Source organism: Petaurus breviceps, unplaced genomic scaffold (genome assembly GCF_028583685.1).
Source record: "Petaurus breviceps papuanus isolate PSGF00001 unplaced genomic scaffold, PetGlider_PUasm1.0 151, whole genome shotgun sequence".
Lineage (NCBI taxonomy): Eukaryota > Metazoa > Chordata > Mammalia > Diprotodontia > Petauridae > Petaurus > Petaurus breviceps.
Genome location: NW_027185712.1, coordinates 27,090,786 through 27,118,306, shown reverse-complemented (window position 1 = coordinate 27,118,306; position 27,521 = coordinate 27,090,786). Strand labels below are relative to the sequence as shown.

The 27,521-nt window shown below is 35.6% G+C and overlaps 1 protein-coding gene across 1 annotated transcript in view; it reads right to left on the bottom strand.

Moving 5' to 3' along the window:
* Positions 1-27,521, bottom strand: part of ADAMTS16 (ADAM metallopeptidase with thrombospondin type 1 motif 16) — a 248,323-nt gene that overhangs the window by 147,457 nt on the left and 73,345 nt on the right. Inside the window, exons 4-6 of the mRNA XM_069076863.1 lie at positions 17,083-17,365; positions 5,029-5,228; positions 1,951-2,034 (exon numbers count right to left, since the gene is read on the bottom strand). Coding sequence (XP_068932964.1) covers positions 1,951-2,034; positions 5,029-5,228; positions 17,083-17,365 — 567 coding nt within the window. The remainder of the gene's footprint in view (positions 1-1,950; positions 2,035-5,028; positions 5,229-17,082; positions 17,366-27,521) is intronic.

The window sequence follows — 27,521 nt, the reverse complement described above, 5'->3', positions numbered from 1 at the left end:
TTTGATAGCACTGAGAAAGCACATCAATCTTACTTTTAGAAACTTTGTAAAAAATTTAGAATTAAGAAGAAATCACTTCCATGGTCACTATTAAACACATGGACAGATTTTGCTTTGGGAAATTTATAAAACTGACAAATTGGAACTTTAGTAAAGGAGGTAGAAAATGGTGGGCATGGGCAGAATTCAGAGGCAAACAGTTTCATAATATTGACTATGCTATGAGTTAAGTTGCTACTTTTAGGAACCCTATTTTTCTGGTAAATTTGTATTTTTAGAGGCTCAACAACATAAAAATAAATTTTGAGAAAATGGCAATAACAGTGATAGTATTAAAAGTATAAAATGTCTTATGGTTAACAAATGATGATGTCTTCTGCTTAAAATAATATCTTGGTTTAACTAGAGAAAGGAGTGAACCTAAGTTAAATGCCAATGTACAAAACATTTGAAAAGACACAACATGCCTGAAATTCTTCAGCTGGTGATTTCCAGGAAAATTACATTAATTAAAGTTAACACAGGTGTATGATCAAAAGACAGGCTCTTGTCCTCTTTGCAGCTTGGATAAATTCCAAGGTGAAAAAGTTTTAAAACACAAAATAATTAAGCTGTCACTTGAGAAACACTGATCGTTCAGCACACAAAATAAGACCTTGGAGTTGAATTTGCTCTTCTTTCCTTGCAGGAGGAGAACAGGGTTGGATATTGGATAGGTTCACTGGAAAGGAGGAATAAAGCCCCTTTGTATTTTTCTTCCAGAACATTATCCATTTCTTGCCAGGCAAGAAGAAGACAGGATCTGGTAATGACTGTCCTTCCAACATGTAGCCTATGCCACAGTACCCTCCTTCACCTCCCTCCCCCTCCCCCTTCCCAAATAAGTCAGAATGGGTTCTGAGCAAAGAGGAGCTAGGGATATATGTACTCTTTCTTATTATTGAACTGTTCTTCCTACCTAGTTTCCTCATCATGGCAGACATGGAAAAATCATAAAGTTATGTATGTCAAAAGGGGGTCTGGGATCGTGACAGCAGAAAGTATTTTCCTTTCTCTTCCTAGAGATGTATATAACCAGTAACTAGTAAAAAAAAACCTAGAACTAAGAAGAAATCACTACAATGGTCACCATTTAAACACACAGTCAGATTCTGCTTTGGGGAATTTATATAACTTAATATTATATAATTATATAATATATTATATATAAATTTATAAATTATATATAACATATATAATATATAAATGATATATAAATTATATAATAATGTAATTATTATATAATTTATATAACTGGCAAATTGGTTACCAAGGAGAAAAGTGAGTTTATAAAGTAAAAATTGCTCTAGTTTTGTTGATTCTCTATGGAACTCAAAACCATTATGATCTGAAAATGAATTCAACAGTAGTGAGAAACATTGGCATAATAAAAGAACTAATGTTAATGAATAATTTCCAGTGATCTCAAGAAAAATTATACCAAAATAATCAATTTTAGTGCTATGAAATAAACAGAATATACACTTTTTTTTGGTTTGTTTTCTGCTGCCAGCACTGTCACCTGCTGTTCTAAAATCTCAAAGGAGCAAAAGATATGGTCTGTATCCCATATTAAAAATATATTTGTAGTTTTTTTTTTAGCATACAGACCAACTTAAATCTTCTGATCTCTTTAAAAAATGCAGGCAATTCTTATCCTGCCTTCTATCCCATTTGCAGAAGACAACTGAACGATTATTTAACCCTTCTGTATACAAACTACAAGAAATCAAATAATCCTATTGAACTAACTGATGAAAAATTAATTACTTTAGATATGAATCATGAAAATATTCTTAGATCCAGGCAAAATTGAGATGGTTATTATACAGTTGAAAGTAAAAGACTGAATTTGCATCACTTCTCTGGAGAAACAAAAACAAAACAAAACAACTTTCAGTAATACTATACCTGCTCCTCTTCTAGAAGAATCAGACCCACAACTGCAATGTTAATGTTACCACCTATTGTTCCATCTTTAAACAAAGCAGACACCTGAGGAAAACAAGGAAAGTACATTTGTGACAGGAGCCTACACTTATTCCATATAACTTGCTTTAAAGTACTATTTTCAGACAGCAGATTTACTTTGTTATGAAACTGCAGCCCTGATTTTCTTAGATAACTGAATATATTGAAGTTAATACCTTGATTATATGGAGTTAAAGCTTCTAGAAACCTCAAACACCATCAACAATGCCTGAAGTAGAAAGACACAATGAAACAAAGAGCTTCTGAACCATGAACAGCAATGGAAACAGCCAAATACTTGATTGGTTGGTTTACTGATCATCGCTATTGATAGCTATCAATGCCAATATATGCTGGCTGGCATCAAAGTCCAGGAGAACGAGAAACATCAGGCAAAAAAGGTGCAAGAGGTAAAAAAAAAGAAGAAAAGATAGAATGGGAAGGGGAAAGAGGAAGAAAGAAATGTCAACCTAGCAGAAGCAATTGAAATAAGAAACCCTTATGACAGTAGTGAGTAGCAATATTCCATCAGCAGAAAGAACTAGACATAGGTGTGGCCAGGTGGCTCAGTGAGTAAGAGCACTGGCCCCAGAGTCGGGAGACCTGGGATTGGTTCCGGCCTCAGATACTTTCACACCCACACCCACACACAAAAATTGGCCGTGTAACCTTGAGCAAGTTACTTAACCCCAACTGCTTTAAAAAAAAAAAGAACTAGACAGTAACTTAACACTAAAAGAGTTTTGTTTAAGCAGTAAGAACAACGGCACAAAAGATGAGGCACATGGACAGAAGAAATGTTATGGTTCTGAAGAATTGAGGGTAAATTGTCTTGTATATCACAGCAGTCTCTAAGGGTACCTCGAAGAGGGTACCATATATAGGAGAGTTCTGCATTTTGTGCAAATATGTAATGAAACTTGTTTTATTAAACACTGAGGGTATCACTCTATTACAACAGAGTATAATAATGGATTTTCCCAGTGAGGATCTTGAGGCATCAAGAAAAGACAAAAATATTTCTAACCAACTCTATTTACTAAGGCAAGAAAATATGACCAACATTGCTTAAAAAGCAGTTCCACCAAAAGTGCTTAGGATAAAAAGTGTTAGTACTTACAGAGTTAAAGTTCTCTTGTCTGAAAAAATTCACTCATGTAGGACATTTTATGTCTTGATAATCCCTTACACAAAATGTGTTTAATAAATACTTTTTAATTTTTTTTAAAGCAATCAGGGTTAAGTAACTTGCTCAAGGTTACATGGCTAGTTATTTCTGGTGTGGTGCTAAGTATCTGAGCCCAGATTTGATCCCCAGGTCATCCCAACACTGGAGCCGGTGCTCTTACTAGCTGTGCTACCTGGCCGCCCCCAATAAGTACTTTTTGAGTGAATGAAAGGCAGGGAGAAAAGAATGAATGAGGTGGTGCTTCCTTTACTGAGAATGTAATGCTTGGTATAAAACAATTCACTTCAATGTCAGTAGAAAGGCATTTTGAACAGAAAAAAGTATCCTTACATATCTTGTTTTTTAATCTTAAAAATTATGTCACATTAATCAAGCTTTCAGCATTTCTGTTTTGAAGGCAGAGAATGATTGAGCACAAGACATTTAAATATCTATGCATATATTACTTCCTAGTTGAAAAAAGAAACAATTTTACTCTACTCAAAAAATTTCAACCTTTTCTTGGAATTTACCCTCAAGGTTGTTATGATTATTATTATTAGTAGTAGTAGTAGTAATCATGAACACTGAAGTTATTGTGGTTACACAGATTTTTCCCCAATTTCTTTCTCCAAATCTACTTCCCTTAAGTTAATGACAAAAAACCCCCTAGAACAGAGATACCTACAAATGAATCAGCTCTGAGTTTTACCTTTCTTTTACTCTCTAAATAAAATTAGTTGCTAAGTCTGTCAGTTCTCCTTACAAAATATATCACATATCCATCTTCAATTCTATGCCCATTGCAAACACCCTGATTCAATATCTCATTGACTGGGCTTTCTTTCATATTAGCCACCTAGATTTGTTTTTATGATTTTGGTCTCTCCCTATGTCAAAACACCTTTGACACTGTTAACAAAGTAATCTTTTTTATATGTAGGCCTAATCATATCACTCTTCTGCACAAAAACATTCAGGAACTCTCTCTATGAAATAAAATGAAAACTCTCTAGCCTGTCCTTCGAGGTCTTTATCTGGTTCCAAATTATCTTTCCAACCTTATTTGACACCACTCCCCTTTACAGACTTTACAGCCCAATGAAACTGTCCTCCCTGCAGTTCCCACATTTTGCCCTGCCGTCCTCTACCTACAGTCATTTGTTCTGGCAAATGTCTATGTAGAACATTCTCCCCCATTACCTACTATAACCCTTTCTTTCTTTACTGCTCAACTTATAAGAGTATTTGTAGCTAGGAAGGTCAAGTTCCACATCTTGGCTTGTACTATTATGAGTTATGTGATGCTGGACAAGTCACTTAAGGCTCAGTATGAGCCTTCATCTGTAAAATACAGATAATACTAGAATTTGCCACACAGGGTTTGTTGTGAGAACAAATGAGATAACATCTCGAAAGTGTCTTAAAAAGTTTAAAGTGCCTTATAAATGTGAGCTGTCGTGATGATCATATCATTATTAACTTTTTCACAAAGTCTTGAGTCAAACTCAAATACTTCCATTACTCTTTAAAGTTCATGTCTCTCTGTTTGACCTCTCTCATGTACTTATATTATTATAATTATCTGTGTATATGTCTCATTACTCTAAGGATATAAAATCTTTCGGGGGATATTTTATGAAATTTCTGCTGCTCCAATGTCATGAATATAATAGGTACTTTAATATTTGTTGAATTGAATTTGTTAAATTCACCAAGAAAGGTTTCTTAGGATTGCTAAATGAATCCCCAAGTAAAGTAACAGAATGGCGAATGCTAATTTAGCAATACGACAGATATTAGGAAAGATTTAATTACCCAGTTGGCCTCAACAAGAAGTGCTATCGTACCATATTGAGTATAGTCAAGACGTATGTTGTAATATTTTCATGACCATGGTTTTGCATCATCTTTTTGTCAACTACCACTAGTGTTTCCACATTCAGTTCATTATTTTTGTGGGTTTTCAGGAGAGAGCGCTTGTTCCGCAATGGATACTTATATTCATCAGGTAAGATGAAAAGATCTTCTTTAGGAGGCTTTGGCATATCTGTGAAAGGAAGCAGAGGAATTTAATGAAGAGTGCCAACTCCCTCATTTCCAGTGGTCTAACAGCACCTGCACGTTATTTTTTAAAGGTATTAATGCCTAATATTGTACATAACTTATTGTACAGTAATGCAAATCTGAACAAAAACAGGACATTGAAGTTGTTGCTAGAGATGTCACCAGAGCCCTTATCTCTATGAACTTTTGTTCTCGGTGTCTCCCTCAACAGCAAACTAATGAACTGGGCCTCCCTATTATTCATTCCCAGCAGTTAGAGGCATAACTCCCAAAGATTCTTATAAGCCTATGCATATTATGAAAAGGGGCCTTGTAAAGGAGCAGTTGTAGATACAAGTGAAGCTGTCATAAATAAAAGTTTCTTATTTTTAAGGACAAATGTTGCAAAAGAGTTTTTTTTTTAAAGCAATTGGGGTTAAGTAACTTGCTCAAGTTACATGGCTGGTTATTTTATGTGGGTGCCAAGTATCTGAGGCCGGAAGCGATCCCGGGTCTCACCAATGCCGGGGCTGACGCTCTTACTCACTGCGCTACCTGGCCGCCCCTGCAAAAGAGTTTTTGTTCACCATTTACAACTTTCTTCTTCTGAGATTTACCCTGTTACACTGAATGAAGTGTAGAAAGTAGAAGGGAAACAGTGCAGAGCACAGAATTTGGAGTCCATATTCCACAAGGTTACTTATTCCACAAGGCCTTGGGTAAGTCACAACTTCTTTGGGCCTCAATTTCATCAAGTGAAAAAGGAAAAGTGTGAACTGGAGAAATTCTAAGGCCCCTTCCAGATCTAAATCTATGATCCTATGAACACTTGAAAGCTTCTTTCTCTTGTCTCAACAGGATTGTGTCTCTCAGAAGTAAGAATTTTATTAGCTTTGTGTTAAAAAACGACAACAACAAAACCTTTTACTCCAGGCCCTAATGTGATGCTAAACCTCTGACAACACCATCAGTATTTGTTTAGAAGACAAAGACTATTTTGTTTGTCAAGTTAGAATAACTAAGTTGAGATTTTGTTTATGGGGTTTTTTTGTTTGTTTTGTTTCGAGTATTGAATTGTTAAGTAGAGATATGGAGGCAACATTCCTGTCCAGCTCCAAAATGATCTTATGATCCAAATAAGGTCGTGTGAAAATTATCTTTGGATTGAAAAATTTTAAAAAATGTGGTTAAATTGTGTGTTATACAATTTCAAATGTGGTATTAAGCAAACCCAATTGTTTAAGTAGTAAATTACATGTCTGATCTTGAAAACTGAAGGAAACTACAATTGTAGAATATACAGTAAGCAGAGAGTGATTTTTTATAAAGACTTGTAATTTAAAGACTTGATTTTTAAAGACTTATACACACATACTGGCTACTCTCTGGATTAAGCATTTAAACCATGTTTTTAAACTATGTTCACCCGGTGGGGAAATATCCCTAAACTTATTACGCATTCTAGTTACCTTTTAAAAATCAAAAGCAAAAACAAAAACACAATACCCCCAATAGATAATACTTTAGTTAATAAAATCTTAGTCAGTCCTTCTTACATAGTCCATACTGCAGAATAGTGAACTAAATATGACTTATCGGGTAAGGGCATTCTCGAACAAGTATTTAGAACCTTATTTATTCTTTTTGTGAAAAGTGATTATATCACAGATAAAGATGGAGCATAGTTGATCTTTTAAGAAAGCTAAGAGTCTAAAGAAACAGAGGCAGAGACAAGATGTCTGAGCTAAGTCAGGGACTTGCCTGAGCTCTTCCTCAAACTTCTCCAAAAATCTTTCCAAAATGACTCTAAATCCAATTTCTAAAGCAGCAGAACCCACAAAAAGATGGAGTGGAACAAATTTCCATCCCAAGACAACTTGGAAGTTTGGCAGGAAAGGTCTATCCCACCAGGCTAGTGTAGACCAGGCCCCAGAAAACCCAAAGGAGAGGTCAGCGTGAATGAATCATTGACCGAAAAGTCAGTTTCCAGACCTCTCAACCCACAGATGCCAAAGACAACCTGAAAGGTCAGCAGGAAAGTTTTGCCATATGTGGGTAAGAGTGGAATGAGGTTCACTGCAGTCCATGCCAGCATAGCCTCAGCCACAGCAAACCAGGAATAGGCATTGGGAGTGACTGAATCAGTAGCAGTGGCAGCAGCTGTTCCCTGAGCTCTCAGCTCACAGACAGTAAGGGGGTAGAACAACTGGTCAGAAGGAAATTACAGGAGCATTTTTGCTAGCACTGAGGCAGGACTCTGTTGCTTTTGCCCATACTCAGATACTTGTCTGAGTCCTGGGTGGAAGTCCCAGGGTGAGCAGGAGCAGTTAGCATAGCAGAGTTTGGGGCCACAGTAAAGGAGGGACCTTCCTCACAGTTCCATGGCAGAAAAGAGTGCTTGTGGTTCCTCAAAGATCAGAGCAAAGGCCAGGAGAAGAGTAAACACCTCTCCTTAGATCATACCACCTTAGAAGAACTGAAAACTTATAGGTCCTGGGAATATCACTGAAAATAGCTGCACAAAACCCCCAAAGCTTGGGATGGGGTATCCTCCAACCTGGAAGCAGAGCCCTACTTTAAAAAACCACTAAAAGTCAAGTAATAGGCTAGAAAAATGAGCAATGAAAAAAACTCAGGCTACAGAAAGTTATTATGGTAACAAGGAAGATCAAAACACACACTCATCAGAAGACAACGATGTCAAAGTTTCTTCATCCAAAGACTCCAAGAAAAATATATATTTATCTCAGGTCATGGAATAGCTCAAAATGTATTTTGAAAATCAAATAAGAGTAGTAGAGGAAAAATTGGGAAGAGAAATGTGTTGCAATAAAATTTCAAAGAACGAGTCAATAGCTTGGTAAAAGAGACACAAAATATACTGAAGAAAATAATGACTTAAATAATAGACTAGGCCAAATGGTAAAAGAAATCCAAAAAGCCAATGAGGAGAAGAGTGACTTAAAAAACAAAATTTGCCAAGTGGACAAAAAAGATTCAAAATTCACTGGAGAAAATAATGCCTTAAAATTAGAATTGAGTAAAAATGGAAACTAATGACTTTATGAGAAATCAAGAAACAATAAAACAAAATCAAAGGAATGAAAAATAGAAGACAATGTGAAATATCTTATTGGAAAACAACTGACCTGGAAAATAGATCCAGGAGAGATAACTAAAAATTATTTAATTACCTGAAAACCATGATTAAAAAAGGAACCTAGATAGCATCTTTCAAGAAATTATCAGGAAAAACTGCCCTGATATTCTAGAATCAGAGGGTAAAATAGAAATTGAAATAATTCATCAATCACTCCCCTGAAAAAAAGATTCCAAAATGAATACTGCCAGGAATATTATAGCCAAATTCCAGAGTTCTCAGGTCAAGGAGAAAATATTGCAAGTAGCCAGAAAGAAACAATTTAAGTATCATGGAGTCACAGTCAAGATAGTTCAAGATTACAAGATTTAGCAGCTTCTATGTTAAAGGATATAAGGGCTTGGAATATGATATTCTGGAGGAAAAGGAGCTAGGATTACAACCAAGAATCACCTACCCAGAAAAACTGAGTATAATCCTTCAGGGGCAAAATGGAAATTCAATGAGATAAAGGACTTTCAAACATTCCTGATGAAAAGATCAGAGCTGAATAGAAAATTTGACTTTCAGATACAAGACTCAAGAGAAATATAAAAAAGTAAACAGGAAAGGGAAATCATAAGGGACTCAATAAGTTTAACTGTTTACATTCTACATGGGAGGATGATATTTGTAACTCATAAGACCTTTTTCTTTATGAGGGTAGTTAGAATAAGTATATATAGACAGAGGGCGCAGGTGTTATTTGATTATGAGGGGGTGATATCTAAAAAATAAAAATAAAGGGTGAGACAGGAATGTATTGTGAGAAAGAGAAAGGGAGAGGTAGAATGGGGTAAATTATCTTACACAAAAGAGACAAGAAAAAGCCTTTACAAAAGTAAGAGAGAGTGTGTGAACATTATTCTCATCAGAATTGACTCAAATATGAAATAACACACACTCAGTTTGATATAGAAATGTATCTTACTTTACAGGAAAATAGGAGGGGAGGAGTGATAGAAAGGAGGGCAGATTGGAGAAATGGTAATGAGAAGCTAAATACTTTTGAGGAAGGACAGAGTGAAAGGAGAGAGAGAAGAGAACAAAGAGGAGGGAGATAGGATGGAGGGAAATACCGTTAGCAATAGTAAATGTGAAAAATTCTTGAAACAAATTTCTCTCATAAAGGTCTCATTTCTCAAATATATAAAGAAATTATACTAATTTATAAAAATAACCATTTCCCAATTGACAAATGATCAAAAAATATGATCAGTTTTCAGATGAAGTAATCAAAGCTATCTATAGCCATGTGAAAAAAAATACTCTCACTATTTATTATAGAAATACAAATTAAAATAATTCTGAGGTACTACTTCATATCTATTAAATTGGCTAATAGGACAGAAGGGGTAAATGACAAATGTTGGAGAGAATGTGGGGAAAATGAGTCGTTAAGGCATTTTTGGTGGAGTTGTGAACTGATTCAACCATTCTATAGAGCAATTTGGAACTATGCCCAAAGGGCATAAAACCATGCATATCCTGTTACCTAGAAAAACCACCACTAGGTATATATCCCAAAAGAGACAAAAAACAAAAAGGAAAAGGACCTATACATACAAAATATTTACCACAACTCTTTTCTGGGTGCAGAGAATTGGGGAATGGCTGAACAAGTTGTTGTATGTGATTATAATGAAATGCTCTTGTACTATAAGAAATGATGAGCAGGATGCTTTCAGAAAAAAAAAAACCTGGAAAGTCTTGCATGGGCCGATGTGAAGTGAAATGCACTATGTATAAAGTAATAGCAATATTGTAAGATAATCAGCTGTGAATTACTTAGTTATTCTCAGAAAAACAATGATCCAAGACATCTCTGAAGGAGTTATGATGAAACATACTATTCATCCCCAGAGAAAGAACTGATGCTGTCTAAATACAGATTGAAGCATACTAAAAAAAAAAAGAATGTTAAGAGTCTGACATACAGGGTGGTGTACAGGTGGTTAAGTAAACAAGAAAAAATGGATTCATTCATTTTGTAAATCAATCAAGGAACCAAATTCTCTTGAGCTCTCCATGGTGCTTACTTCAGACTCTGACCTCTATTCTGTTATTTTTTTCAATCCCAGCTATATGACCTATCAATAAAACATAACAATTAGTTAACTAACTTCAATTATTATGAGAAAAGGACTTGATCTGAAGAAATAGAAGAAATTGTGTAGGTAATTTGAAGGGCTTTCATAATTATGAATAATGTGTAGAACTGGATATATAGGTTAGGGGAGATCTATGAAGACTTGAGAAAAAGTTGAAGTAGAAGGATGAAAAGAAGAAGATTAGAAGAGTGTAATAGAAGTAGTAGGAGGACTGGAGAATGAGAAGGAGGATTCTAATAATAAGACAACTAAAGCAGAAGGAGCCAAGATAAATAAGGTGTAATAGGTGAAGCAGTTGAGCTGAAAGAGGAAAAGGCCTGTAGGAAAAGGAGAATGATTGGGAAAAGAATAGAATGAATAAAGGAGAAAGAAATTGGTAAGGTGACAAACCTATTTAGAAAAGATAAGTAAGACAATGTAAAATTAAGTTGCCAAGACAAAGGAATGAAGTTGTCTTTTCTTGTAAGGTGCTAGCAAGGTGTTAGCAAGGTAAGAAACAGAACAATAGCCCCCAAATTGAAGACTCCTATAAAAACAAAATTTGTCATAGTAATTGCCCAGGGAATCAGCTAGCAAGAAAACAAAGGACTCTCAATTTCACTTTCTTAAAGTATGGAGAGCAGGGTACATTTGTCAGTATGTTTCATAGAGTATATCTGATGTTTTAATTTTTGCCATGGATAAGTAAATTATTATCTATGCTCAAAATACAAGTTATGTTCCCTCTAAAAAAGGAAGATAGTAGGGTTTGAGGGTCACCTCTGAACTCTATGTTACCAGTGAGAATGAATTCTTCTTTACAAGAAACAGAAAAACTTATATGTTAAAGAAGAAAAAGAATTTAAACAGGTAGAAGTAAATTGGAGAGTGGAAGAATTAAAGAGAGTAGAAAGGATATAAGGACCAATGAACATTTGGAAGTAAGTAGACACAATAAGAAGACACAAATGTTAAAATTTATTGGGAAAAGAAGAGCATGAAAATCAGGATATAGCCACTGCTCAGGGCGGACTGAGTGAAGATAAAGGATAATGAACAGAAAGCATAGTACTTGTATTCTTTTTTCTCTTGTGTTCTATAAGCAAAGACGAATGATCATTGGGTAAGAAAAGTATTGGAGAAGTTATTATTCCTGAGGATAAGTAGGAAAGTAAGATGAGATCATGGGCCTGTCCTTGATGAGTTCAAGTCATCATTCTCTGATGAACTACATCTAAAGGTAATAAAAAACATCAAATTGCTGTGACTACCAGCTTAGTGTCAATGATAGTTGAAAAAATTATAGGGAATGGTGCTTCAGAAGGACAAGAGCTATGAAGAGACAAGAAGAGAATAAAATTGAAACTATAGGGCATCAGCCTGGCTTTGATTACTGGTGAAAAATATGTCTAGAATTATCATTAAAGGAATTGTTAGTGAAAATCTATAAAGAGAAGCAGTGATAATGAGGAATCAACATGGGCCCATTAAAAACTGTATGATTAACTAATTTCATTTTTTTGAAATGATTGCTAGACTGGTGAGGCAATGTGATATGATAAATGAAGAGTTGATCAGAATCACGAAGAACCTAGGTTGTGACACATATTTTCTGTGACCCTGAACAAGTCACTTACTCTCTCATTGCTGTGGCCAGTTCTCTGAAGTACAGGTGCCAATCTGCATTAGTAGAGGGAGTTTTTTCATCCGATAATTCTATATATCAATAAAATTACTAGTCAGTTGTATATTCCTAGGTCAGGTGAATGATGAAAATATAGTTAACTAGATATTTGCAAAAAATAATAAAATCTTTCATGCTGTCCTTCTGGAAAAGTCAGAGAGGTATGGTCTAAATAAAGGTATATTTAGATGGTTTCGTAAATGGTTGAATATTTGGTATCAAAGAATGAGTAGTCATTAATGGTTTAAAGTCATCTTGGAAGGAAGTCTCCAATTCCTACTTGAGGAAATTGCTAAGCACATTGTTGATAAGCATTTTTATCACTGACTCATATGAAAGTATTGCTATAATATTTCTCAAATTTGCGGAAGACAAAACTGTAAGGTATACCAAGTATCATGAATGATAGGCTGGGTTCATAAAAAAAAGTTATAATTGGGCTGAATCTATTAAGAACAAATTTTAGAAAGATAAATGAAAAATCTTACACTTGTTTTCAGAAAAAAAAAACAACTTCACAGTTAAAGATGAGAGAGTCATAGCTATATAGTAGTTCATTAAAAAAAAAAGGCTGGACTTTTTAGTGGACAGTAATCTCAAAGTGAACCAACAGGGTGATACAGTAACCAAGTTCATGAATTTTGGTCTACAGTGAAAAGCACAGTATCAGTGACTAGGGAGCTGACAGTCTGGAATAAATGAAATATTTGAATTAAATGAGTATATTTGTATTCTATGCATCTTATATTTCAACTGTTTTGCAATTTATAGCAAGGACAAATGCTTACTCAATATTTTCATGGGCTCAAACATATAGTTAATAATTTAATAATAAACATAATGCTTATAATGTTAAAGGGAGTTGAAGATCTTCCCCACCCATTAATAGGCCTCATATGGAGCCCAAGAAAAGAAGCTTGATTAGGGGAGGCTTGTTGTTCAGGAAGGTCCACACCTTTTGCTAATTTGTAATTAGGCAGTGGGTCAGAAGGTTGTGATGCCCTCTGACCTTGAAGAAGTGTATATAAACTCTGAGGTTAGCATTTTGCTTTGGGGCTTACTCATGGGAAGAGTGTTGTTGCCAGATGACTCTGGTGAGCCATTAAGGAACTCCTGGTTTTGAAAACCCAGATGTTGGTGCTTCTCTTTCTCTGGTAGCTATGTATGTATGTAATGGTCAGACAGCTGGATCTATCTATTAATCAGTGATGTATGTGTTCTTTGGTCAGGTGGTTAGAAGCTATGTCTGTCGGTGTTTATGCTGTAATTTTTGCTTATAATTTCTCTTTGTATGTTCTCTGAAGTTCAGGGTACTGACTTTTGCCCCTGAACTAAGTAAATGATAAAGTAAGATTGTTGACTCTTTCCTTTAGAAAAGCATATCTAAGAACCTGTGCTAGCAGCCTTCCTGGGTATGCTAGGGTGCTTGTTGTTACAGTGTTAAACATAATCTTTCCAAACAGAAGTATAAATGTCCTTTTATTCCTGAATTTATTGACTAATTTTTCTAGTACATTACTTATATTACTACTATTTATAATGATTACAGTGGTATACATGTTCCTTTCTTATATTGATTCATGCACAAAGAAGTCTTATATAAAAAGACAAGATGATTTCTATAGTTTTATCATAAAGACATTGTCCTCCTTATGTGAATTCTTTGAAACAGAGGACTAAGACAAATTCTCCTCAACATAGAAAATGGGATTTTATAGATATATACTAGATAGAAAATGTAAGTGATTCCACCTCTAAGATGTTACTACATCTCTAAAATATAAAATGATTAGTTAAGTCTAATTTACTATTCTTTTCTATCAATTTATACTATACCTGATCAGTCCAAGATATACAAGAAATAAAACTAGGAAGGGATTTTACGTTAAATTTATTATTATGGTGATTTCTATGAATTCATCTGCAAGGGTGGGGAACCTTTTCCTTGGGGCCACATATGGCTCTCTAGGTCCTCAAGAATGGTCCTTTGAGTGAATTCAAACTTCAAAGAACAAATACTTTTATTGGGATTTATAGTTCTGTGAGGTTTGGATTCAGTCAAAGGTCCACCCTTGAGGACCTCAAGGTCACAGGTTCCCAACTTCTGAGAGGATACTCCTGAAAGAAAATGTTTTTTTTTTCATAGCTTATAGCTATGATATACTTGTACTAATTTATATAAATGTTTTAAGACAATATGTCAAAAATGGGATAGGGACAGGAAAAAGACTGGACCTCTGACATCACTGGTGTAGGGAACAACCTGGTGAGGAAACTCTAGCGATATAGGTCCACATCTTCCTATCCACTCAGTTCCTCAACCTACTCACTTTCCATAATGTACTCCTCTATTCCACTTCAACTACACACAAAGATAGTCATACCCTGGATCTTGCCATCATCCACCAGTGTGCCACCTCCACATTCAAGAATTCTGAAATCTCCTTTTCAGACCAAAATCTACTGACTTTTCATCTCTCCTTCTGCCTTTGAATATAAAAGTCTACTATTTGTCCACACCATCATGCCCAATCCCTTTATCCCTTAATTACTCTTCTAGGTAATTTCATTTGTACTAGCCACTCTCCACTTTTCTCCATCTTGACCCCTTAGTGTATCCATTCAACTCTGCAGTGTCCTCCCCTCTTAAATCTTTAGCCCCCTTATCATTTTGACTATTATGTCCTGCCCATATTCAACCTATATTCACCCACCATTCTCTGATTTTGCTTCTTCCTACTCATTCACTGTTGTATGAAGGTGTAGAAAAATTATAATCATTTTGACCAAGTCCACTACAGGTTTATGTTACACAATCACAGCTGGGCCCTCACTGCTTCTATGCAATACTTCTGTACTTGCCTTATCAGTTTACTATTCTACCCTCCATAACAGTTCTCCCAAATTTTTTTATCCCACCTCGAATTTCTCATGACTCTCTCTCCTGCCACCCTGTCACCTGAGAAGCTTACCTTATATTTTACAGAAAAAGTTTTCTCTTTTTCCTTCTTCTTTATTTCATATCACTCATATGTCTTCTGCTGCTATCTCCTTTTTAACTCCTATCTTACATGATGCAACTGCCTTACTCCTTACCATGTCTCTACCTGTTCACGCAATCCATTCCATCCCATCTCCTCCAACAGATTGTCCTCTCTGTTATCCTCATTCTTTCACTAATTTCCAATTTATCCTTGCCTAATGTTTTATTCCTTACTGCCAACAAACATGCCTATGTCTTCTCCCTCCAGAAAATTAAAACCTTCATTTGATCCTTCCATCTCCATTAACTATTGTCCTATGTCTCTTCTACACTTTGCTCTTAAACTCCTTAAAAAGCCACTTAAAATTGGTGCCTCCACTTTCCTTTTCATTCTCTTTTTAACCATTTACAATACAGCTTCTAACCTTATCATTCCAATGAAACAGCTCCCTCCAAACTTACCAGTGATCTTTTAGTTGCCAAATCCATTGGTCTTTTCTCAATCCTCTTTGACCTTTTAGGAGCCTTGACATGATTAATCAACTTACTCCTTCTTGATAATCTCTTCTCTTTAGTTTTCTAGGCACTACTTTCCTATTTCTTCTCCCACCGATCTGACCTGCTGCTCTCAGTCTCTTTTCTTCAACCCTCATCACAATTCCCATCAAGACCACGACTAGTAGCCAAAGGTATTCCACAGGGTTCTATCTTGATCCCTCTTATCTTCTTCCTACATACTACATCACTCATCTCACTTCACCTCATTAGCTGTCATGATTTTAATTACTATCTCTATGATGATTCTCACATCTATTTATCCTGCCCCAATCTCTCTGCTGCTAATCTAACATCTCCAGATGTCTTATAGAAATCTTAAACTGGATATCTATTAGACATCTAAGAACTGATTACATTTCCCTCTAAACTTCTTCCCTTTATTCCTTCCCTGTTACTTTAGAAATCAACAGCATCCTCACAGTTGGACAGGCTCATAACTTAGAATTCACCCTTAACTCTTCACTCTCTCTTACGCAACTCATGTCCAATCTCTTACCGAGATCTGTCGATTTTCACCTTTGCAATATTTCCCAAATATGGCTCCTTCTCTCTTCTGACACTGGTGTAGGCCATCATCATTTCATGCCTAGTTTATTGCAGTAGCCTGCTCATGTGTCTGCTTGTATCAAGTATCTCCCTACTCCAAACCTTCCTCCATTCAACCACTAAATGATTTTTCTTAAAGTGTAGGTCTGACCATTTCACTTTCTCATTCCCCCTATTCAAAAAACTCCCTTTTGCCTCTAGGAAAAAATACAAAATCCCATTTTGCATTCAAACCCCTTAATAGCCTAGGTCCCTTCTACATTTCCAGTCTTCTGACACCTTAAGCTCATTAGGTATTCTTTGATCCAGTGACACAGTCCTCCTTTCTGTTCCATGAACAAGACACTCCAGCCATTGTTTTTCCTGGCTATTCCCTTGGAATGCCCTCCCTTCTCATTTCTACATACTGGTTTCCCATATGTTTTTTGAATTCCAAATAAAATCCCATCTTGTAAAAGTAACCTTTCTCACTCCCTTTTAATTCCCTCTGTTAATTTTTTTCCCTTATTTTTCCTATGTATAGTTTGTTTGTATATATTTGTTTGCTTGTTGTCTCCCCCCATTGGATTGTGAGCTCCTTGAAAACAAGGACTATGTTTTTGCATCCCCAGCACTGATACATAGTAGGTGCTCAATAAATGTTTATTGATTTCTTGATTGTCTGCAATATGTAGTCTTAGAGAATTGCCAGGGAGCAACTGAAGGATTAAGTGACTTGCCCAAGGTCATGATGCCAACATTTATCTGAGGCAACACTGGAACACAGTCTTCCTGGCTTTTAGACCAGCTATCTATCTACTATAACATGTTGTGTCCATAAATAATAATGAAAGAAAACCAAAAATTGCCCTTACATACATTTCTTGCGCCTTCCACAGAAATGCTGCTTTTGTGGGTGCTTGAGATTAAATCCATGGTGGAGATGATGGTTTTCTTGATATAATCTGCTGTGCTTTTCCAGCTCTCTTTTCCTCTCGATCATCATGATTTCATTATCACTGTGAGGCTGGGCTCCTATAGATCTTTTGTAAAGTACATGGGAATGATGTCCATCTGGTGCCGAATAGTTCAGTTTAAGGGCTAGATGTAGAGGAAGTGGTTTCAAGAAATAATCTGCTTCCTGGGTTCTTATCAGACCTGACTGAAGAAAGGAAGAAAATATAATCAATACATTTTAGGATTGACATTGGAGGAATGTTCATCACCAGAAAGTTGACTGATACATGACGGTTTTCTACATGACATCCCATAGAACTATATACATAGATTATAATCATATACATATACAGCCAGAGCACCAGGTAGGCTGCTGCAGCTCATAAAGGCTACCTAGTAAGGCATGAAAGGATCTTAGTTTGCATATAAATGAAATGAGTATCTGCATCACTGATATCACACTTCCTTTTAGTTTTCAGAAGCCAATATTAGAGAAATGAACTATTCTCTAAATTGAATATTCATTGTCAATCTTTCACACAATTTTTCTTTTTACCCTGAGGGACAATCAATATTTAAGAGAGTTCAAGAGGGACGGCTAGGTGGCTCAGTGAATAGAGCACCGGCCCTGGAGTCAGGAGGAGCTGAGTTCAAATCTGACCTCAGACACTTAACAGAAACCTAGCTGTGTGACCTTGGGCAAGTCACTTAACCCCAATTGCCCTACTTTCCCCTCCTCCAAAAAACAAAAAAAAAAATAACAAAAAATTGTTTTAAGGGGTGGCCAGGTGGCTCAGCGAGTAAGAGCACTGGCTCCAGTGTTGGGATGACCTGGGGATAGAATCTGGCCTCAGATACTCAGCACCACACCCAGAAATAACTGGCCATGGTACCTTGAGCAAGTTACTTAACCCCGATTGCTTTAAAAAAAAACAGATTAGAAGGAAAGAGAGTTCAAGAAACAGCAATGAGAATGAGAATAATAGAATTTTAGAAAAGCAGGCAATATTAGTTCACCCTGGTTATCCTATAGATGCAGAAACTAAAGTTACAGCAGTGAAGTTTTTGTATGCAAAGTCACACCATTTTGAGAGCTGGGATTCTAACTTCCTGGCTAGAATTATTTCCATTACATCATGCTGCTGTACAATGCTCAGAGTAGACAAGGTCCCTAGATGGATTTTCAAAAGTTACCAAACACCACTATCATCTTCCAAGAGGGAGTATGTGCTAGCTTTCCATTACTTGTGATCCCAAGTTACTCTATAAAGAGCTCAAGGAGATCTCTATAAAATTATACAGAGGATTCAGGGGTAACTTTGGAATACATTCCATTTAATACACCACTACCTTTAACAAAACATTTCTCTCAACTCTGTTCTCCTTTCTAATTCCTTCTATCCTCAGTAACACCATGATCATGGATCCTAATTCAAAAGTTAGATATCAAAAGCTAGAAAACCTAGGTTTGAATATTGCCTCAAACACTTATTGTATGACTCTGGGTAAGTCACTTGAGCTCTCAGTCTCCATTTCCTCATCTGTAAAACAGGGATAGTAAACCCCATAGAGTCATAGTAATAATCATAATATATTTAAATAGATTAGACCCATTTGAAATGTTAATATTTTAATATTATTTTTATGTCATTATTTTAGAGAGAGCATGTTATAGTATTTGGAAAGCTAGTATCAGAGTCAGGAAATTCTGGATCCAAGTCCTGCTTCTAGCACACATTGGCTGTCTGACCCCTCAGATCATCACTTAACCTTTCAGTGCTCCGTCATTAAATAATTAATTAAATAATTATATGCCATAGGATTGAATTTAACATTTTAGTTCTCCATTTTTTCCTCCTAAAGCTCTCCACATTTTCTCTCAACAGAATTAACATGACTTAGCACTGAGTTAGGACTCAGGACACCTGGTTGGGTGCTGTCATCACTTTGGTCTCACTTTTCTAAATTGTAAAAAGAAATGTCAGAACTTCAATAATCTCTAAGGTCCCTTCTCTAATCTTCCATGTCCTTCCAATTTCACTGAAGTCTGGTTTCCACTAGCCTTGGTTAAGCTAAGTACAAAGTGAAGTACTATGCTCAGCTGATCTCCATCTGCCCTAGACATTTGCATAATGTTGGGGAGGTGATCATGGAGATGCAATTTTCAGCTGCTGGGAAGGTGCCAAATTAAACTTTAGGGAGAAGCAGAAAGGGGAGATGTAGGTTAGAGTCCTTATTTCCGAAGGACTTAGCTGTAGGCTAGAGAGGAGCCAATACCAATTCCTCATTAAACTGTCAGCATCATTGGTCAGCAACTGGGGGTAGGAGGTGGACACCTCCTGGAGAGTCGGTTAAACACTGTCATCTTTATATCTAAATGTGAAATATTTAAAGATTAAACTTTGGGTCAAGAAGGAGGCAGCCTCTCCATAGTGTATTAGATCTACTTGAATGAGTTTGGAAATGAGTTTATCATGTTTTTGGCCCCCAAGTGTGTTAGAGGTTAGACAGGCAATGAAAACAAATCAAATGCCAGCAATCTACCAGGAGAAAGACAACTGTCAAATCACTGTTTAAAACTAGGTATGAAACTTTATGAAGTCAAGCAGGAGTCATTTTCAATGGGAAAACTTTGGTCTTGGATAATTAAAAACTAACCCAGAAATACCAGTAAAAATAATTTAGATGATTAACTTAGGTAACATTTCTTATATTTGGCAACTTCAGGGAATATAATTTTCCACATAAAGGATTTTTCCAGATAAATGAAGCTTGTCTTATTAATTTCTTTCTTTATTTTAAAAATAATTTATTTTTTTTCTATTAAGACCAATATATTTCCTCTCCTTTCTTCCTTCTCCATTAAAAAAAGAAAAACAAAGCCCATGTAACAAATATGCATAGTTAAGTAAAATTCCCACATTAGTCATTTCCGTGTCTTATTCTGCACCTTGAATCTATCACTTTTCTTTCAGGAAGTGTCAAAACTTCATTTCCTTTTTACTCAATTATTCAGTGAACTATCATTTATTAAGCATTTACTATTTGCTGGTACTATACTTAGTACTTCAGATACAAAAAAAGGCAACAAAGGAGAAAGGCAGTCCCTAACAGTTTAATAGATGAGACAACATGCAAATAACTATGTACAAACTCTATCTGCCTATCGATATATCTAATAAATTGAGGGTAGTATCAGAGATAAGGCACTAGCATTAAGGAAAATTGGACAAAACACTTCCATTTCAGACCAGTAGAACAGCCAGCAAAAATACTTGGGATGGAGAATCCTATTATAAGAGAAGCATTGAGGAGGCCAATGCCATTGGATCAAAGAGTGCATGCCAGGGAGTAAGGTATGAGAAGATTGGAATAGAAGGAAGTGGGCAGGTTATTAAGGGGTTTAAAAGCTAAACAGATGATTTTACATTTATCCTGGATATAATGGGGAGCCACTGGAGTCTATTGAATGAAGGCATATGATAATGATTAGATATCTGCTTTAGGAAGATGAATATGACAGTTGAGTGAAGGAAGAATTGAAGTGGTAAGAGACATAAGATCAATTACCAGGCTATTGCAATAGTCCAGGCATGAAGTGATGGGGATCTGCATTGAGGTGGTTGCAGTGTCAGAAGAGAGATAGGGGTACACAATGGGAGATATAAAAAATGCAGAAATGACAGGACTTAACAACTGCTTGGATGAAGGGGAGTGAGAAAATGAGGAGTTGAGGATTTCGCCTAGGTTTTCAATTTGAGTGACTGAAGACAATGTCCTCAGCAGTAATAGAGAAATTAGGAAGAGAGGATAGTTAGGGGGGAAAGATAATGAGTTCAATTTGGAGCACACTGATTTCAAGACCTCTACAGGGCATATAGTTCAAGAGGTTTAGTAGACAGTTGGGTTTCCCTGCTTTGGATAGAGATATTATTGTATGTTTGTCCTTCGTTCTCAGAGAGGACCATGACATCAGGGAATGATAACATGACTTGCTGTTGACTTGATTTTGAGTAAGGGAGGGCTGTGCAAGGTCACTAGCCTCACTTTCACCTCCAGCACCATCTGGGTCCAGTGGCCTGATATTATTCATCAGGATGACTGGAAATGGCTCAGGATGTAACAGGAGATGCTGGCCCTTTTAGGCTAAGGTCTTTTCAGGTTCTCACTTCGAGTGAGGTAATGCCCATGCAGTGAATCGGTCAAGGGATGGCCCCTTTAATTAAAAAGAAAATCAAAATGGGAGGGGAAGATGCTCAGGGTTGCTAGCCAAAAGAGAAACAGTTACTATTTACTATTTACATTAACTCTGTGCTAGGAGGACAGGGACCTATTGTCCAATCTATAAACTCAAATGGTCACTCAAATCCAAGTCAACTGCAAGTCATGCCATCATTCCCTGATGCCATGGTCCTCTAAGAGAACAAAGGACAAACAACCTGTGAGTAGTCTCTTCTCCCTCTTCCTCTCTTGCTTTCTCTCCCTTCACCTGAGGGTGCTCTGCCCAAAAGAAGGTGCATTTTGTTGGCTTAAAGCTGCCTCATTAACTTTGGGTTTACTGGATAGATTTCTTTCTCAAAGGATGGAAATAATTCTAAAATGTAGTTATTTCCATTTTTCTCAAATAGAAACTATTAAAAAGATTTGTCATTTAATCAGTATAGGTTAATCCTTCCACCAGTACAGAATACAACTCCTCTATGACCCAATTACATAACTATACTATGGTAACTTACAATATAGTGTGACTTACATTTACTACTATACTAGTGTACTACCTTTATTTACTACTATAGTAGTAACTGTAAGTTATTACTGTAACTTACTAGTAGGTATAATTTATTAAAATAGTCTTAGTAGAGTTGTTACTAAGTAACTTAATATAGTTGCCAACACAAAACAAACGTTATGAACCAAAAAAACCCCAAACTTATTTTCCAGTGGCTGATCTAGAAGTGAGATTCTTTGAACTTAACTAGGCTGATCATTGGAATGTAGTTCACCCCTTGTCCCATACTCAAAACCGTTCCACTTTGGTAGGACCTGCCAAAGCTTGTTCTTCCCATGACAAGGCATCAGAAGGGAATTTTAGCTGAGAAAATTATATACTAAACACAACCTCTTCATGTGACAGAACCTATGAATTTATGTTCCTACTTCATTCAGGATGTTATCTACCATACCGCATTTCTTCAAAATCAATGAATTTATTTTTGATATAGTCTAATATGGTAGGGAAAATTGAGGTGTGTAAATTATTCTTATTCTAACTAGCCCTCACACTGTTGGACTTTGATTACAGGTGTTTCCTCTGTTTTCTCTCTGTAATGTCAGTTATTTTTTGTTGTTAACAGTGTTTTTGTGTTTCTCATATGATGCTTTATTCGATATACAGTAGTTGAGACAGAGACTGATTCTGTGCCCAGGTTTTGTTACAGTTATTTTAACTCAACGTCCTTATGTGCTTCTGAGTTTATAGCTGTCTGATGGTTAGGGTCAGGCAGCTGGAAGCCAGTCCTGCAAAGAAATTGAGTACTACTATAGTTGGTTTCTAGTCTTTCATTACTAATGAGATAATGGCATATTATTTTATTTTCATTCTAGTTTGTTCTGAGATATGATCTTTTGTATTTGTGATAACAAAACATGTTTCAGCAGAGACTAAAAAAAAGGCACTAATGAAGAGTTTGTTCTTTTGTTTTGGTGTCATAAACAAATTTCACTTTTCGATTAATAGGATAATGAAAAATATTGAAATATTTGTTTCATTTTGAATCATTACTTCAGCAAAAGAATGAGAGCTCAATGTTCCAGTTAATGTTTACCTTATTCTCCAAGTTTCCCTTTATGTTCTTTGTTACAACAAAGAAAAAACAAAACATTACCACATAAGTAACTGAAACCCAGTCTATTCAATTTTGACTTGATGTAAATTCTATTGGGATACTAACAATAACACATAAGGACAAACTGGTTTCAGTATGTGGCCAGGATCTGGGGGATTTGATGTTACAAAAGCAGCCTTGCAGGTCCTTTTTCTTTCTCTTTTAAGGACAGAATCATTTCAGTTTAAGTTCTTGTTCTCAAAGTCCTTCAACATGGTAGAATAAATCTAAACCAATGAGGCAATCTTGAAATAGGAAAAATAGTAAGTTGAATATCAATGCCACAAATACTTTCCAGTCTTTGAATTTCAAAAGAAAAAAATCAGTTTACATTAATAGAGTGGATGTTCACAAGAAAATATAATGAACAAGGAAGTTAATGAGCTGTTTATTAGTAGTTATTAATTAACAAATCATTGATGTTAATATTAATTACAAATGTTATACAGTCAGGTAGAGGGAGTTTTCACAGAAGATCTCTACCAGGAAATCATAGGAGCTTTCAGTATTTGCATACTTATATCTAATGTGCCTTAATAAAGGCAGCTAGGCTGCATTGTAAATAGATTGCTGAGCTGAGTCAGGAAGATTGAGTTCAAATTCATCCTCAACCACTTCTTAGCTATGTGAACTTGGGCAATTCACTCCACCTCTACTTGCTTTGGTTTCATTCACTGTAAAATGTGTATAATAATAGCATCTATCTTCCAGGGTTGGAAGGATCAAAGCAAGTGTTTAGCACAGTGCCTAGAACATAATAGGTGCTTAACAAAAGTTTTTACCTTTCCCTCCCTTTAAGAAATGATCCAAATTACCAGTAATAAAATTAAAATCATGGTTATAAACCAAACAAAATACACAAACAATGAGCTCAGGCATAATTACTCCCTGGGAGCATAGCAGGTCTTTTCAAATGATGCATTATACAAGTTCAGGAGACTGAGGTTCTCATTAGTATACGCAATTTATATGATATGCACTTAATATTGTGTTTGTTAAACTGAACTGAATGAGAAAATATTGCTTATAATTATTCTTTAGGGTCAGGACTTTTCCCTCACCAAATAATTGTTATATTTTTCTTTCTTCTCCCTTTTTTGTCCCTTTTTAAAAAAAATAATCTTTATATGATATTATAATTTTGCATCCTACCTCACTCTCCTATCCAGTGAGTCATCCCTTAAACAAAACATTTCATTTTTAAAATGTTAATTAAGAGAAAAAAGAGAAAATAAATAAATGATTAACCATAACCAGCCATCATATCAACAGATTCTGAAAGTATGGCCAATATTCCATGCCCACATACTCACATCTCTGTAAAGAAGGGAAGGAAGTGCATTTTTTTCTGTTTCTCAAGGACCAGTTCTTAGTTATTATAATTATACAGAATTCACGATTCTATATAATAACCATTAAACACAATATTTTCTTGGTTCTGATTAATTTACTCTGCATCTGTTCATATGAATTTTTCATATTTCCCTACATTCCTCATTTCTCACAGAACAGTAGTGATATTGCATTACATTCATGTACTAGTTTGTTTGGTCATTACCCAACTGATGGTCATTTACCTTTTTTCTAGTACTTTTCCTACTACAAAAAAATGTTCTTATAAATATTTTGATGTATAAGCTTTCTGTCTTTGACCTCTTTGAGACATACATGTAGCAGAGAATTGGAATGCTTGGTCAAAAGTTATGGAAACTTTCATTATTTTAAAATTTTAAACATAATTTTCTTTCTTATCCTGTCATTGAAAGTCAGACTATCTTTATTTAAAAAAATTCTTTTCATTAAAAAAATAGTTCCAAATTCTCTTTTTTCCTCTATACCCTCCCTTATGCATTGAAAAGACAAGAAAGGGATAGCTAGGTGGTGCAGTGAGTAGAGCACTGGCCCTGGAGTCAGGAGGACCTGGGTTTGGATCCGGCCTCAGACACTTAACATAAAAACTAGCCATGTGACCCTGGGCAAGTCACTTAACCCTAATTGTCTTCCAAAAAGCAAAAAAAAAGACTAGACAAGAGATATACCAATTATGTGTATACACACATATATGTATATACCATGAGATTTATCAATTATACACATGAAATCATGCAAAACGTATTTCTGTATTTGCTACATTTTAGAAAAAACACAAATGAAATAAGGGTAAAAATATGCTTCAATGTGTACTCAGTGTCCTTCAGTTCTCTTTCTGGAGGTGGATAGCATTTTACATAATGAGTCCTTAGGAGTTGTGGCAGATCATTATATTGATCTGAGTTGCTAGGTCTTTCATAATTGATTATAATTATAGCAATATTGCCATTATAGTGTGCATTGTTCTGGCTCTGCTCACTTCCTTTGCATCAGTTATAAGTCTTCCCAGGATATTCTGAAATAGTTCTCTTAACTATTTCTTACAGATTAATAGATTTCCATCACAATCATATACCATAGCTTGTTCAGTTATTTCCTAATTGATGGACATCTCATCTTTCAGTTCTTTGCCATTGGAAAAAAGAGCTGCTCTGAATATTTTTGCACATAGAAACCTTTTCCTTTTTAAAGAATCTCTTTGGGGTATAGACCTAGTAGTAATATTACTGGGTCAAAAAGTATGCATAGTATTATAGACCTTTGGGCACAGTTTTAAACAGTTATCCAGAATGGTTGGAGTAGTTCACAGCTCCATCAACATTGCATTACTGTACCTATTTTTCTACATACTCTCTGGCATTTGTCATTTTTCTTTTCTGTCAGCTTAATATGACAGGTGTGAGCCTTCTGAACCTTGGGGGTAGCTAGGTAGCATATTGGATAGAGTGTTGGACTTGGAGTCAGGAAGACTCATTTTCTTGAGTTCAAATGTGACCTCAGAAACTTACTTGACCCTAGGAAAGTCATTTAACCCCATTTGCCTCAGTTTCCCCATATAAAAATGAGCTAGAGAAGGAAATGGCAAACCTCTCTAGTATCTTTGCTAAGAAAACTCCAAATGGGGTCACAGAGTCAGACATGCCTGAAAGAAATGACTAAACAACAACTGAAATGGTGCCTCAGAATTGTTCTAAGTTGCATTTCTCTAATTATTGATTTAGAACATTTCTCTTTCTTCCTTTTTTTTTTTTGAGGGGGAAGGTAGGGCAAGTGGGGTTAAGTGACTTGCCCAAGGTCACACGGTCAGTTTTGTGTTAAGTATCTGAGGCCGGATTTGAACTCAGGTCCTACTGACTTCAGGGCCGGTGCTCTATTCACTGCACAATCTAGCTGCCCCCAATTTAGAACATTTCTCTCATACCTATTGGTAACTCTGACTTCTTAAAACTGTGTGTTTATATCCTTTGACCATTTATCAATTGGGGAATGGGTTTCATTTTTATAAATCTGAAGCAGTTATCTTTATTTTTGAAAAATGACACCTTTGACAGAAAAAAACTTGCTATATATTTTCCTCCTAGTTTCCTGCTTTCTTTATAATTTTGAATGCATTGGTTTTGTTTGTACAAAACCTTTTTGACTTCATATTACCCAAATTATGCATTTTTCCTCCTTGTATTGCTCTCTTTCTCTTGTTCAATCATGAACTCTTCCCCTGCTCATAGATCTGACAGATAATTTTCTCCCATGTGCCCCTAATTTGGTTAGGAAATTACCTTCATGTGCAAGTCACATATACACTTTGAGCTTATCTTGCTATTTTTTGTGAGATGTTTGTCTATATCTAGTTTCTGCCAGACTGCTTTCTAGTTTCCTCAGTGATTTTTGTTAGCGAGTTCTTGATTGATCAAACATGATGTTACTGTGCTCATTTGCTTCTGTATATTGTTTACCCAATCTATTCCACTGATCAAACACTCTGTTCCTTATTAAGTATCAAATTGTCTTGATGATTACCATTTCGTAATATAGTTTGAGATCTGGTATTTCTAGGTTCTTTCTTTTTCCTTTTTGAAACCAATTCTTTTAAAAGTATCAACATTTTGTTCTTCTAGATGAATTTTTTCTAGCATTATAAAGTTCCTTTTTGGTAATTTATTGGTATGGCACTAATTAAGTAAATTAGTTTAGGTAGTATTGTAATTTTTTGTTATATTGAATCTGGCTGCAACAATTAATGAGGCATGTAACAATTAATATTTCTTCAATTAGCTCTGCTTTATTTGTATATAGTATTTAGCATGTGTGTTTTAGGCATACAGTGCATGTATCTTTTGAGGCAGACTCCCAAGTATTTTATATTGTGTATAGTTTTTTTTAACAGAATCTCTTTTCATCTCTTCCTGCTGGGTTGTGATGGTAATTTGTAGAAATAGTAATGATTTGTATGGGTTTATTTTATATCTTGCAATTTTTCAAATATCTTCTGGAACCTTGTTCTAACCGCGTGTTTTGCCCCTTTCCAATGTGCTTGGTGCTTTGCACTCCTGGTGCTACTGGAGTCTCCAAGGCCTACAGCTGTGTTGCTCCCATCATGCTGAGCTT